This window comes from Argentina silus (genome assembly GCF_951799395.1).
Source record: "Argentina silus genome assembly, chromosome: 1".
Lineage (NCBI taxonomy): Eukaryota > Metazoa > Chordata > Actinopteri > Argentiniformes > Argentinidae > Argentina > Argentina silus.
This window is the reverse complement of record NC_139655.1, coordinates 809174-825109: the sequence shown is the minus strand read 5'-3', so window position 1 is coordinate 825109 and position 15936 is coordinate 809174. Positions and strand designations below refer to the sequence as shown.

The window sequence follows — 15936 nt, the reverse complement described above, 5'->3', positions numbered from 1 at the left end:
CAAGCGGTCGACCTTTTTTCCCCAACGACGTCGGTAGATTAGATTAGATTAGATTAGATTCAACTTTATTGTCATTGTGCAGAGTACAAGTACAGAGACAACGAAATGCAGTTAGCGTCTAACCAGAAGTGCAAAAAAGCAGAAAGTGAACAGTATATACAGGTAGTGCAATATATGAGCAGTAAGTAGTGCAGTATAGTATAAGTAGTGCAGTGTAGCAGTATATGAATAAGCAGTAGCATTATAAGCAGAATAAATAGGTTGCAGTATGAACAGTGTAGCAGCATATGAGCTGTATAGGTAATGCAGTCTAGCAGTATATATGTATTAACAGTAACATTCAGGTAGGTAGATAGCAGAATAAATATAAATATGGAATGCCGTATAAACAGGTATGTACAGTATGTACAGATATGTGCAGTGTATTAACAGTAGTATTAAAGAAAATATAGGGATATGTGCATTATGAACAGTATAGACAGATATGTACAGAAGAGCAGTGGTATTGAGTAAGAGCAGTGGTACAGTAAGTGTGGATACAGTATGTACAGTTTATAGGAATTCTGTAATAGTGCAATTGTCGGGGGGGGTTGGTGGGTTGTCACCTAGGTGCAGAGTTCGAGTTCAGTAGGGTGACAGCCGTAGGGAAGAAGCTACCTCTGAACCTGCTGGTTCGGGTGCGGAGAGGTAGTGATGGTTGTGTGAAGGACTCACGACGACTGAAGCTAAGATTAATACATGAGCTAATCAGGGATTCTATTAACATTACCGACCACAATGTGCTTTTGGTCCACGCTGTTTTGACAGAAGCCCCTGTCCCACTCCAAAGTTTGGTAACTAACTGGCCATTGGGAGTTGTAGGCAACACGCCCCTTCTTCGTAAGGTATGATGGATATATTTCACCTGGCGCGCCGGGGAAGCGGAAATTTAGCTTTGGAGTAGTTGTTGCATGCCAACCCCACTCTCCTGGAAGTACAGTGCAGTAAATTAAGTGCATTTGAGAGGAAGAGAACAGCAGTGGACTACACGCCCCGACAGCCCCGTCAGAAACCCTACAGTAGCTGGCTGGAAACACCTCCTCGAGTATGCGCTTGTATGCACCTCGTATGGATTAAGATGGGAATAGATTGATGTTCGAGTCCATGACTTGACCTGTCCCATACTTTTAAATCCATGTGAGGAAAGCTTAGAGGAAGGGAGGAGAAATGGGAGCCAGCATTAGACATTTACATTATGGGACATTTATATTTTCGAGGCAAAGTGGTTTTGTCAGAATGGACACTGTGATCTTACTTCCGGTTCAAACTCAAGTATCATATGGATTTGTTTCTAATAGCTAAAACAGGACTACCTTTTACTGTACGTTTCTTTTCCGATCCACTAGCGTTTGGTTCTGGTAACTGTTTCTCAATTATTAATTATTATTGCTACTTATTAAGTCAAAACTAGAAAATTCAAGTGAATTTCAGGAGTAGATAGCCAATTTAAAGACAAATCAAACACTAGTTAATCTGACAAGAAAACGTACAAGAATCTGTGAGCTTGTCTCTGACTTGTGGGGGAGCGCTATAGGAGATGTGTTCTGCCTGCCGCAGTAAGACTGTCCAACTCCTCCTCCGGCTGGCTCCATCTGGGTGATCAGAGTCAGGCTGGGGGACGTTAAATCATACTGGACTGTTCTTACTGTATAGAATGATTCATATTTTATTATTCTATTGTAATTTTATTGTGGTGTTGTTGTTTGTGATGTGAGCTGCTGTAGCGCCTTAATAAAGTACCTATCTATCTATCTATCTATCTATCTATCTATCTATCTATAAAAAACGTATGTGCTACAATGGGTGAAGTACTTTTCTCTCATTTCTGAATAAAAGTGAAAACACAAAACCAAGGCTAAATCACAACAGTGTTGTATTCGTATTCATGCGCAGTAACACCACCGGCAACACACGGTCGACATACTGATTTAGTAAACAAGCTGTAGACAAGCTTTGCTTTTACTTTCTAAACTAGAATCCCTCTGATGGCAGCGATCGTTCTTGCAGAGTTGAACGTGTAGGTCCCGCCCCTCGGCTGTGCTCCAGTCTGGTCCGGACGGAGCTCTCTGAAAACACGTCCTTTCGCCCGGTGGGCGGCGTCCCGCGTTACTGTAGGCGTACCCGATGCGCGTCATCCACCCAACTTCGGAATTCTCACCTGTGATCTCGGGCGTCCGAGTTCTTAGCATTCAAGTGATTTGAGGTCGAAAACTCATGGACAACATTAACGCTCGCAGGTGATGGCAAACGTTGGCCAAAAGGCACCCATGCACCAAAACAAACTGCAGGGTGTATTCAACAGCTTAGAACAACATTGTTGTTATATTTCCACTTCCACTGCGATGCTCGTGGTTACTTTCTTGTTTCTCGTCACGTACACCGAACACAGCCATAAATGAAGCATTTCACTGCATCGTGTACGGCCGCACGTGACAAACACAATTTGATCTTATTTGATTTGTTGACATGACGTCAGAGAACTACAGGACAGAAACTCAGAGCTCCAGAATGATCCCGGAGATTCCTGCTTGTAATTCAGAGCTGGAGGGATAAATGATGTATCCCTCGTGTTTCAGAGTTTCTAACTTGTCTTGAACGACCCAACACAGCCTCCAAAGAGCTGCCTGACCTCTCTCTGGGAGGAAATCGGAGGACGGGGTCATTGTCATGCATGGTTGGAATGAGGAATTGTATCAAACACTATTCCTCATTCCATTCCATGCATGACAATGAACCGGTCCTCCGATTTCTACCTCCACCAGCCTCCCCACAGGCCCCATACCAGGAATTTAACAACTGCACTTAAAACACACTTTATGTTTGTAGGTATTTCATTACTTTGCACAGTCATATGTCACATTTAAAGTGCATGTATACTAAAGGTGAACAAAATGTTGAATACATTTCGCGACCCTCCCCCGACTGTACGTCCGTACTGTAACCCACGCCCACCGGGCGAGACGCCGTGTGTTTAGGCGGTCTCTAGTCCCGACAGAGCGACGCCAGAGTGGCAAGCGGGAGGCGAGGAGTCGACGATTTGTTTTGGAGGGGTTTGAAAGAAAAAAAAGGTTTGTAAATATTGCTTGCTGTACACGTTTCGTCTCGGATGAGCAAACTTTGAAGGAGCGCCGTATATTTTTCGAATAAAGTGGTCGTCGTATACAGTTGTTTTATGCGCAAAACAAGAGTTATTTAGCGGATGTGGAGGCGTCAAACTTTTCTGTCTATTGTCCTATCATCAAGTCGACCAGGGTAGCCTCTTCAAAGCGTGTCAGGCCTATCTCTGGTTGTTTATATAGCAGATAGAAAGATATTCTGCCTGGGTCAGACAGGCTACAATCAAAAGTTGTCGGTTGGTTTAGTTTTCCAGACCTTTCTCCTACCCTGAAGGGATCGCTACGCCGCTACTGTGATTGATTTCGGAGTCATTTGTCCAGATAGAAAGTAGCGCACTGTGATGTAACCTCGCAGTTTAACCATTGCGGTAGCTACTACAGGTAGCCTACATGCGCTGCTACTGACTAAAGTACAGAAGTGAAAGTGCTCTCTGACCGTATAATACAGGCCTTTCTCTCGGCGGTAGCTTGCTTAAATCATGTCAGAATTCTCCATCAGGCGGGAGTGTCCCGGGAGAGTAGAGCAAAGCCAAGGCTGCGGCTGCAACTTAACACCCTCTCACTGCACTGTCGGCCCTGGGCGAATTGATTTTCAACAGAGACAGAGAGAGAGGCAGGAGATGGGGTGGGGTGAAGGACCAGGACAGAGGCAGGTGGTGTGGTGGGGGTGGGGTGAAGGACCAGGACAGAGGCAGGAGATGGTGGTGTGGTGGGGGTGGGGTGAAGGACCAGGACAGAGGCAGGAGATGGGGGGGGGGGGGGGGGGGGGGGGGGTGGAGTGGAGGACCAAGACAGAGACAGAGGCAGGAGATGGTGTTATGGTGGAGGTGGGGGACCAGGACAGAGACAGAGACAGGAGATGGTGTTGTGGTGGGGGGGTGGGGGACCAGGACAGAGACAGAGACAGGAGATGGTGTTGTGGTGGGGGACCAGGACAGAGACAGGAGATGGTGTTATGGTGGAGGTTGGGGACCAGGACAGAGGCAGGAGATGGTGTTGTGGGGGTGGGGGACCAGGACAGAGGGACATTGGTGGGACAGAGTGATGTCTTAAAGTGTTACTGACTTGTCAAACGGACCAAGTAGTAAAAGCACATCTAGAAACAGTTGTCTTGCTTTCTCCAGCACTGTGACTGATGATGGTACTTGTTATGGTAGGTTTTGAGGAGTGCTTTTGGCTGTGTGTTCTGTGTGTTTAGTATTCTGTGTCAGAGGAAGGAATAGTGTTACTTCTGCCTCATCATCTCCCGTCAAGCTGGTACTCGTGCCCTGTGGGTGGGGTGTGGGCCTCTCTAGGAAAGGAATCAGATGTCTCTCCACCAGCCTCCCCTGCTCCTGACTGACCCTGTGTCTCTGTGTTTCAGGTGTGCTGCAGAGAGAGAGGGCACCCAACCTTACCACCCTCCACCCAACCTTACCACCCTCCACCTGACCTTACCACCCTCCACCTGACCTTACCACCCTCCACCCAACCGTACCACCCTCCACCTGACCTTACCACCCTCCACCCGACCTTACAACCCTCCACCCAACCTTACCACCCTCCACCTGACCTTACCACCCTCCACCCGACCTTACCACCCTCCACCTGACCTTACCACCCTCCACCCAACCTTACCACCCTCCACCCAACCTTACCACCCTCCACCTGACCTTACCACCCTCCACCTGACCTTACAACCCTCCACCCAACCTTACCACCCTCCACCCAACCTTACAACCCTCCACCTGACCATACGAACCTGACCGTACAACCCTCCACCTGACCTTACCACCCTCCACCTGACCATACGAACCTGACCTTACGAACCTGACCTTACAACCCTCCACCTGACCTTGTGGAAAATACTGAGAGAAAGTCTCTTCGATGGACTTACACTGCGTCTGAGTGTGTGTATGTGTGTGTGTGAGAGAGTGAAACAGCGCCCACACACACACACACACACACGTGTGTGTGACTGTTTAAGAGTGTGAGGCACACACTGCGCGTCCGTGTGTGAAACAGCGACCACACGTGTGTGTGTGTGTGTGAGGCCCCTCGGGTTCCCCTCCCGTGCGGCGCTCTGGGGTCAGGATGAACGTGACGTCCCTGTTCTCCTTCACCAGCCCGGCGGTGAAGAGGCTGCTGGGGTGGAAACAGGGGGATGAGGAGGAGAAGTGGGCGGAGAAGGCTGTGGACGCGCTGGTGAAGAAACTCAAGAAGAAGAAGGGAGCGATGGAAGAGCTGGAGAGAGCCCTCAGCTGCCCTGGACAGCCCAGTAAGTGTGTGTATACGTGTGTACGTGTGTGTGCCCTGGACAGCCCAGTAAGTGTGTGTATACGTGTGTACGTGTGTGTGCCCTGGACAGCCCAGTAAGTGTGTGTATACGTGTGTACGTGTGTGTGCCCTGGACAGCCCAGTAAGTGTGTGTATACGTGTGTACGTGTGTGTGCCCTGGACAGCCCAGTAAGTGTGTGTATACGTGTGTACGTGTGTGTGCCCTGGACAGCCCAGTAAGTGTGTGTGTAGGTGCGTGCCCTGGACAGCCGTGTGTGTGTGTGTGTGTGTGTGTGTGTGTGTGTGTGTGTGTGTGTGTGCAGCCTGCCCTGCGATCAGAGTAACGCATGTTTGGCGGAAAAACCCCCCACTCACTAAAACACTTGTATTATTGAATGCATTTCAACAGAGTTTAAGAGTCTTGAAGTTGGCCGTCTTCAGACAAACACCGAAGCACATCTGTTCTTGACCTCGTTGTTGATCTCTGCTGCGATGCGTTCCATCACTGAAGAGTATTTCTGATGCGTTCCATCACTGAAGAGTATTTCTGATGCGTTCCATCACTGAAGAGTATTTCTGATGTGTGTGGTGGTTTTTTCGTCTTTCATGAGTTGTTTAAACCCTGCGGCCTTTAGACCAGGGCTCCACTGTCTTCTGTGACATCATCTCTGATCTGTTGTGTTTGGATGAGTCACAGCAGCTTTCCACTGCCTCGCTTTCACCACCCAGGCACTGTCAGATCAAATGATGCCTTCAGGGGAGGGAAGAGGAGAGTACTCAGACAGGGGAGGGAAGAGGAGAGTACTCAGACAGGGGAGGGAAGAGGAGAGTACTCAGACAGGGGAGGGAAGAGGAGAGTACTCAAACAGGGGAGGGAAGAGGAGAGTACTCAGACAGGGGAGGAAAGAGGAGAGTACTCAGACAAGGGGAGGAAAGAGGAGAGTACTCAGACAAGGGGGGGGTGTAGAGGGATGCGTTTGAAGAGGAGAGTACTCAGACAAGGGGGGGGTGTGGAGGGATGCGTTTGAAGAGGAGAGTACTCAGACAGGGGGGGGGTGTAGAGGGATGCGTTTGAAGAGGAGAGTACTCAGACAGGGGGGGGGGGGGGGGGGTGTGGAGGGATGCGTTTGAAGAGGAGAGTACTCAGACAGGCCGGTGTTGTAGGCCTGAGATGAGTGGTTGTGTGTGGATTGGTGGACAGGTGTGAGCAGGGTGGCAGAATATCCACAGATGGACAGTGTGAAGAAAAATGTGTGTCGTGTGTGAATGTGTGTGAATGTGTTGTGTGTGTGATATTGTCTGATTGTTGAGGAGTTGCTTATCCTAAAGCATTTAATTACATTGTATCCTGTATGGTGTACAGGATACATTAACATTTGGTGTGTGTGTGTGTGTGTGTGTGTGTGTGTGTGTGTGTGTGTGCGTGTGTGTGCGTGTGTGTGTGACATATCCGTCCGTCCCAGGTAAGTGTGTGACCATCCCCAGGTCGTTGGACGGGCGTCTACAGGTGTCCCACAGGAAGGGGCTGCCCCATGTGATCTACTGCCGGGTGTGGCGCTGGCCGGACCTCCAGTCCCACCACGAGCTCAAGCCCCTGGACTGCTGCGAGTTCCCCTTCGGAGCCAAGCACAAAGACGTGTGCATCAACCCCTACCACTACAAGAGAGTAGACAGCCCCAGTGAGTACACACACACACACACACACACACACACACACACACACACACACACACACCTGTCTGCCCCTACCACTACAAGAGAGTAGACAGCCCCAGTGAGTACACACATACACACACACACACACACACACACACACACACACACACACACACGCCTGTCTGCCCCTACCACTACAAGAGAGTAGATATCCCCAGTGAGTACACACACACACACACACACACACACACGCCTGTCTGCCCCTACCTCCACAAGAGAGTAGACAGCCCCAGTGAGTATATCAATCAAATGTATTTGAAGTTTTTACATTGACAGATGTTGCAAAGTCCTTCTCAACAAGAACAATACTGAACAATAACTACAATACAAACAATTATAATCACCTGACACCAAACCATAGACCCCCAAAACTCCCTCAGAGGAAGAAACCTTGTGAGGAACCATACTCCAGGGGTACAGAACGGAACATTCCCAATAGCAGTTCCATTAGTCCTGATTTAACTCACCAACTGCCAAAGACTTCCGGAACGCTCACCGCCTAGAGTGCCGAGTGTTTTATGTGGTATTTTACCTAGCAACAACACTCTGATTGGTTGTTGACAATTTGGGTGACTTTATTCACCCTTGGCACTCAATGAGTTAACTGAACTAATTTCTCTCCCTCTCTCCCCCTCCCTCCTCCCTCCTCCCCTCACCCTCCCTCCCTCAGTGCTGCCCCCGGTGTTGGTCCCAAGGAACAGCGACCTCACGGCTCGGCCCGGGATGCAGCCTCGTTACCATGGCGCCATCGACCAGAACGAGCCGCTGATGCCTCACAACGCCACCTTCCCAGAATCCTTCGCTCCGGGCGCCGCCGGCAACGGGCTGGTGTTCCCCTGTTCCCCTGGCAACAGTTACCCCAGCTCGCCAGGGAGCGGGTCCAGCTGCACCTCCGCCTTCCCACAATCCCCTCTGAGCTCAGACGCAGACAGCCCCGCCCCCTTCCACGTCCCCGGTAAGACTGACAAGCGCACACACACACACACACACACAAACACACGTAACTCACACACACACATACACTACTAGTTCATTTGATTTTGTGTTAGCTAACGGTGTACGTGTGTGTTACGTGTGTGTTACGTGTGTGTGTTCCACAGCTGACACCCCCCCTCCAGCCTACATGCCACCAGATGAGTCGATGAGTCAGGACTGCTCCCAGCCCATGGACACCAACCTCCTCGCCATGACAACCACCCTGGATACCAACAACAGGCCGGGTAACCATGGACACGCTGCAAACACTGAGGCGCCGAATTAACCACACACACCTCCCTTCTCTCCTCTCCTCCATCTCTCCTCTCCTCCCTTCTCTCCTCTCCTCCATCTCTCCTCTCCTCCCTTCTCTCCTCTCCTCCATCTCTCCTCTCCTCCCTTCTCTCCTCTCCTCCCTTCTCTCCTCTCCTCCCTCCTCTCCTCCCTTCTCTCCTACCTCTCTCCTCCTCTCCTCCCTTCTCTCCTCTCCTCCCTCCTCTCCTCCCTTCTCTCCTACCTCTCCTCCCTTCTCTCCTCCCTCTCTCCTCCTCTCTCCCCTCCTCCCTCTCTCAGACCTGCAGCCTGTAGCCTGTGAGGAGCCTAAGCACTGGTGTTCTATAGTGTACTATGAGCTGAATAACCTTTCCTCTCTCCTCTCCTCTCTACCTCTCTCCTCCCTCTCTCCTCTCCTTCCTCTCCCTCTCTCCCCTCCTCCCTCTCTCAGACCTGCAGCCTGTAGCCTGTGAGGAGCCTAAGCACTGGTGTTCTATAGTGTACTATGAGCTGAATAACCTTTCCTCTCTCCTCTCCTCCCTACCTCTCTCCTCCCTCTCTCCTCTCCTCCCTCTCCCTCTCTCCTCTCCTCCCTCTCCCTCCCCTCCTCCCTCTCTCAGACCTGCAGCCTGTAGCCTATGAGGAGCCTAAGCACTGGTGTTCTATAGTGTACTATGAGCTGAACAACCGCGTGGGCGAGGCCTACCTGGCGTCCGACTCCAGCGTCCTGGTGGACGGCTTCACCGACCCGTCCAACAACCGCAACCGCTTCTGCCTGGGCCTCCTGTCCAACGTCAACCGCAACTCAACCATTGAGAACACCCGCAGGCACATCGGCAAGGGTGAGAGGGGAGGGGTGGGGAGGCCACAACATGACCGCTTTAGAGGCGGAGGGAGGAGTCTGTGTGTGTGTGTGTGTGTGTGTGTGTGTGTGTGTGTGTGTGTGTGTGTGTGTGTGTGTGTGTGTGTGTGTGTGTGTGTGTGTGTGTGTGTGTGTGTGTGTTCACCACTAGAGGGAGCTGTGGGGAGGTGTGTGTGTACAGCCAAGAATCTTGGGGTGATCCTTGACAACCACTTATCCTGTGCGGCAAACATCACAGTGACAGCACGCTCCTGTAGATTCTTCCTCTACAACATCAGACGGATACGTCCGTTCCTCACGAGAGATGCAGCACAACTCTTGGTCCAGACACTTGTGATCTCCCACCTTGACTACTGCAACACACTCTTGGCCGGGCTCCCCGCCTCCGCCATCAGACCTCTGCAGCTCATCCAGAACACTGCTGCCCGTCTGATGTTCAATCTCTCCAAATTCTCCCATGTCACTCCACTCCTCCGCACCCTTCACTGGCTCCCTGTAGCAGCTCGCATCAGACTAAAGACCCTGGTGCTTGCCTACCGGGCGGCAAAGGGAACAGCCCCTCCCTACTTGCAAGCAATGGTCAGCCCCCAAACCCCTGCAAGATCACTCCGCTCTTCCACCTCGGCTGCCCGCCTGGCACCGCCGCCTCTACGTGGATGCAGCAGCCGCGCTACTCGGTCACAGCTTTTCACTGTCCTGGCGCCCCGCTGGTGGAACGAGCTTCCCACTGCTGTCAGGACTGCAGAGTCACTACCTATCTTCCGCCGTAGATTGAAGACCCATCTCTTCAGGCTACATCTTAACGGTCCCTCCTAAAGACCTCTTCACCCCCACTACCCCCCTGTACTAACCCTAACCCTAGAGACCTCTTCACCCCCACTACCCCCCTGTACTAACCCTAACCCTAGAGACCTCTTCACCCCCACTACCCTGTACTAACCCTAACCCTAACCCTAGAGACCTCTTCACCCCCACTACCCCCCTGTACTAACCCTAACCCTAGAGACCTCTTCACCCCCACTACCCCCCTGTACTAACCCTAACCCTAGAGACCTCTTCACCCCCACTACCCCCCTGTACTAACCCTAACCCTAGAGACCTCTTCACCCCCACTACCCCCCTGTACTAACCCTAACCCTAGAGACCTCTTCACCCCCACTACCCCCCTGTACTAACCCTAACCCTAGAGACCTCTTCACCCCCACTACCCCCCTGTACTAACCCTAACGCTAGAGACCTCTTCACCCCCACTACCCCCCTGTACAAGTTTCTCTCTTGTAATTCTTCCTTCTTCTAGCATTGTGACTGCCGATGGCCCCTGGTCTGAGCATTGTGACTGCCTATGGCCCCTGGTCTGAGCATTGTGACTGCCTATGGCCCCTGGTCTGAGCATTGTGACTGCCTACGGCCCCTGGTCTGAGCATTGTGACTGCCTATGGCCCCTGGTCTGAGCATTGTGACTGCCTATGGCCCCTGGTCTGAGCATTGTGACTGCCTATGGCCCCTGGTCTGAGCATTGTGACTGCCTACGGCCCCTGGTCTGAGCATTGTGACTGCCTATGGCCCCTGGTCTGAGCATTGTGACTGCCTATGGCCCCTGGTCTGAGCATTGATTACTTTGTCTTATGATGACTGATAGATAGATGATTCACTTACTTAAACAAATGTATTTGTTGTAAGTCGCTTTGTATAAAGGTGTCTGCTAAATGCCATGAATGTAATGTGTGTGTGTGAGTGTGTCCACCACTAGAGGGAGGTGTGTGTGTGCGTGCGTGTGTCCACCACTAGAGGGAGCTGTGGGAAGATGCTGGGTGTGTGTTCTCCTCCTCCATGCTTCTAGATAACCCCCTCCCCTCCCCCCCCCCCCCCCCAGGTGTCCACCTGTACTACGTGGGCGGGGAGGTGTACGCTGAGTGCCTGTCTGGGAGCAGCATCTTCGTTCAGAGTCGTAACTGTAACCACCACCATGGCTTCCACCCCACCACCGTGTGTAAGATCCCCTCGGCCTGCAGCCTGAAGATCTTCAACAACCAGGAGTTCGCCGAGCTCCTGGCCCAGTCCGTCAACCACGGCTTCGAGGCCGTCTACGAGCTCACCAAGATGTGCACCATACGCATGAGCTTCGTCAAGGTAACCACACGGGGTCAGGGGTCAAAGGGCCCGAGGGGGGTGTAGTCTTGTTTCCAGAGAACTTGTGCTCCAATGTGCTTTTGGAAGGACTGGTGGGGCAACGGAGGAAACTTGGCCTTGGTCTACAAAGACTGGCTTTACCTCGCGTCAGTCGTCTCCCACGGCAACAGACAGGAAATGCATTGCGTTGTATGTCATAGAAAGTTGCAGTATTGTCAAAATTGGGTCGTGTTAGGGTAAAGATGGCCGACTTTGCTCACATCTACACATGTTTACCCATGCAAACTGGAGCCCACAGGGCGTGTGTGTGTGTGTGTGTGTCGGGGTGTCGGGGTGAGAGAGACTGTGACTGTGTTGTTATGTTTGCAGGGCTGGGGAGCAGAGTACCACCGCCAGGATGTGACCAGCACCCCCTGCTGGATTGAGGTTCACCTGCACGGCCCACTGCAGTGGCTGGACAAGGTTCTGACGCAGATGGGATCCCCTCACAACCCTATCTCCTCTGTGTCCTAACACACACACACACACCATACACGCCATACACACACCACACACCATACACACACGCACACACACACACCATACACACGCGCACACACCCCCCCCCCCCCCCCCCCACACACACACACACACACACTCCTCCATTTCTTAACAAACACAATCCTATATCCTCTGTATCCACACACACTCTCACACGTTACTCACACACACATACACTCTCACACACACACACACACACACACACACACACACACACACACACACACACACACACTCCTCCATTTCCTAACACACACAACCCTATATCCTCTCTGTCCGAACACACACACGGCTCCCCTGTATACAGAGTTGTCCCAGACCAGGACGACGATCCCTGATCTCTGAGACAATCAGGACTAAGAAACTCATCTGGGCTCGGCTAGCTCTGCCTGAGGAGCAGAACAATCACCAGCCAATGCCCAGACACTAATCCCAGCTTGACTACTTTTGCCTTAACTTTGTCGGCTGAAACAGCGATGGCTCAGGACTGTCCTCCATTGTTATTAGAGGACTGAGTTGCATCTCTCCAGACGAGAGTGTGTGTGTCCTGGTTTGTATTAACTGTCTCCTACATCATGGTGGTGAGTCTCACCTTTGGGGGGGGGGGGGGGTAGGAGGGGGGGGGGGGGTGTAAGACAATCTGTTTAGTAAGGAATAATATTTAGGTAGTTGTTTTAATCTATGTTTGCTTGAGAGAATGATGGTACAGATGGAGGAGAAATCTTCGGAGTCCCTGATCGACCCCTACCTCTTACCTCCTAGTCCCTACCTCCTAGCTCCAACCCCATAGCCCCTACCTCCTACCCCTTAGCTCCAACCCCTACCTCCTACATCCTAGCCCCTACCTCCTACCCCTTAGCTCCAACCCCTACCTCCTACCTCCTAGCCCTTACTTCCTACCCCTTAGCTCCAACCCCTACCTCCTACATCCTAGCCCCTACCTCCTACCCCTTAGCTCCAACCCCTACCTCCTACCTCCTAGCCCTTACCTCCTACCCCTTAGCTCCAACCCCTACCTCCTACCTCCTAGCCCCTACCTCCTACCCCTTAGATCCAACCCCTACCTCCTACATCCTAGCCCTTACCTCCTACCCCTTAGCTCCAACCCCTACCTCCTACCTCCTAGCCCTTACTTCCTACCCCTTAGCTCCAACCCCTACCTCCTACCTCCTAGCCCCTACCTCCTACCCCCTAGCCCCGAGGGTCAGGCAGGGGGCAGGGGTCAGGGGTCGATCATGGGTATGATCCAAGTTAACTGATCAAGATAACCCATCATGTTATTGTGATGTCATAATCCCCTGCATACGTAGGCCTAGAGACTGTTGTTGTTGTTATTATTGTCATGTTATTGTGATGTCATAATCGATAGAAGCCTCCCTGTTGACGTCAGACTAGACTGTGACAGTGAGGTTATATTTCAACCGTTGTAAATGCCTTACGTTTTTAAATATGTACAAGAAGTGAAGAGAATCTGTAATACTGTAATGAATCTGTAATGAAGAGAATCTGTTAAACTACCAAGCTTAGTTTCATAGCCCTAACCCAGGGTTAGAATCAGTAATACTGTTAAACTACCAAGCTTAGTTTCATAGCCCTAACCCAGGGTTAGAATCAGTAATACTCTGTTAAACTACCAAGCTTAGTTTCATACAACTCTTATCCCACATTCGCTTCTATGTAGAAGCTTGTTTGGGGAATGACATATTCCAGAACAGGACCGCGGGGGATTCTTGCACGCACGTACACACACACACACACACACACACACACACTACACACTACACACCCGTACACACACCAAACAGCCAACCCAGGTGTATGAACCTGTGTTACCTCATCATTTGATACTGTTCCACTGTCTGAATGCTGTTGTTTTGTTTTTATAGTGTCTGCACTTTTTCAACCAGAAACCAAACTCTCTCTTCCTTCCACTCATCACCGTCCGAGCCTGACTACTCCATGGATTCACACATTAAATACAAAAATAAATTTAAAAAAAACTTGTTTTTGTGACAGACATGCATTCGTTCATTTATATTTCCGTCTTTCATTCGTTGCTGTTTTAATGTCAAGACTGGGAAATGTGTGTAATGGAATCAACTGTCCAATCCACGGGCTGTTAGACGACTTCTAGAGGGGGGGGGCTGAGAAGGAAGTAAGCGCTGCCGAATCAAATCCAGGTGTATTTATCATACACACAGAATGCAGCAGCAGACGGTGCAATGAGAGTGGCAAAGATAGCTCTTTTATTGCAACGAAGTAATAATAATTATAGAAACAATAACATAAGGTGGCAAGAGTATTTAGCAGCAGAAACACAATAACAATAGTGGGTAGTAGCAATAGTTCTGTGTGTGTGTGTGTGTGTGCGTGCGTGTGCCTATAGTAGTCTAGTGTTGGAACAGTAACTTTGTGGGGTCTGGGTTACTATGGCAGAACGTTGCTGCGTCATAGTGGTTGGTTGCCTGGCGCTCCCAGAGGACGCGGTTCTAGTGCCGAAGTCACCTTCTGCGGCTCAGGGAGGTCTTGGGTCTGGGTACGAGGGCTGTCAACCACCGCTGTAGCCCCACCTGACCTCCGCTGTACCCCTACCTCACCGGCCAGTCCCAGCGAGAACCGTGACGGCAGTAACATCTGGAGAGATTCGACCAGGGCCTTGGGGAGGAATACGCGGTGGGACTGAAATCAACGGCGCGACGATGACTGACATGAGACGTTTGGACGCCGTCTCGAAGCGCGGGCCCACAGCGAAAGACCGGGGAGCAGTCGCCGGTAACGGACCCCTGGACCCCGGCGAGTTCGAGAGGATCCGCCGCTGTGCCCGGTTGGCCTGGGAGAGCGACGCGCGCCACCGGGAGAACGCCGCGACCACGTACAGCGGACAACACTCCGCCAAGACCCTGGACGAACCGACCGGCAGCCGCGCGCGTCCCTGCTCACCCACTCGCCGACACAGACCGCATCCTTGCCAGTAGAGGTTCTAGAACAGTCTGCTGCCTTCTAGAACAGTGCGCTGCCTTCTAGAACAGGAAGGGGAACAGAATTGGACTTAGGCTTGCCGTAAGATGAGGAGGACGCAGCTATTAAACAACACAGACACAGTTGCTATCCTCCTTCTGCTTCTTTAGTCTTAATGGATGTGTAATATAATAATTTATAATGTGTAATATAAGCCTTTATACTGTGTAATGTAATTTAGAATGGGTCACTTTATAGAGAGTGTTTGGAATGGGGTCAGAGAGAGAGAGAGAGAGAGAGAGAGAGCAGATTAACTCAGCACGGGACAGACAGGTTGTCAGGTTAAGGGGTTTACTTTTTTGGGCGCACACATGGGAGAGAGGGATGTCCTCTATCAGCGAGTAACACACACGTTTCTCCTAAGGAGAGAGCAGACCGTTTAGGAATAAACAGGAGTAACATGCACACACACATACACACACACACAAACAAACGTGTTTCCATGTGTTTGTTTATTTTATTCTTAATTAATGTACACATGGAGATCTGACAATCTGTAACAGTTCCACAGTTAGTTCAAAGCAACAACCCTGTTCAGCCTCATGATATGAATCAATTTATCTTAGAGAACTAGTTCAGAGTCTTATGATATGAATCAATGAATCCTAGAGAGCTAGTTCAGAGCCATATGATATGAATCAATGAATCCAAGAGAGCTAGTTCAGAGCCATATGATATGAATCAATGAATCCAAGAGAGCTAGTTCAGAGCCATATGATATGACTCAATGAATCCTATGGAACTAGTTCAGAATCCTATACGCCTTTCAGACAGAGGGGAAATTGCGCTACTGTAGCGCTTCAGTCACGCCTTTTAGTTCTGTCTGAAAGGGAACGCGAAAGGAAGCGGCAACTAAACCTACTCGGGGATAGTTTGGTAGCACTACGACTGCCGTGTGTGTGTGTGTGTGTGTGTGTGTGCGTGCGTGTGTGTGTGTGTGTGTGTGTGTGAGAAAGGCAAGCCGCAGCTGAAGCGGCAATGTAGGCGGGACTTAGGTCCGTTGCTGTGCGA

At 50.9% G+C, this 15936-nt stretch overlaps 1 protein-coding gene across 2 annotated transcripts; it reads left to right on the top strand.

Moving 5' to 3' along the window:
- The first annotated feature begins 3041 nt into the window (after positions 1-3041).
- On the top strand, positions 3042-12473 carry LOC310808667 (mothers against decapentaplegic homolog 1-like). 2 transcript variants are annotated; one of them, XM_083675693.1, is made up of 8 exons: positions 3042-3107; positions 4519-5412; positions 6875-7090; positions 7798-8082; positions 8228-8347; positions 8996-9217; positions 11111-11367; positions 11737-12473. In XM_083675693.1, the coding sequence occupies exons 2-8, from the start codon at positions 5229-5231 to the stop codon at positions 11878-11880; spliced, it is 1428 nt and encodes a 475-aa protein (XP_083531819.1). In that variant the 5' UTR covers positions 3042-3107; positions 4519-5228; the 3' UTR covers positions 11881-12473. The 2 variants fall into 2 exon arrangements, with proteins under 2 accessions (XP_083531819.1, XP_083531820.1); XM_083675694.1 differs by lacking the exon at positions 3042-3107 and adding an exon at positions 4198-4308.
- The last annotated feature ends 3463 nt before the right edge of the window (positions 12474-15936 follow it).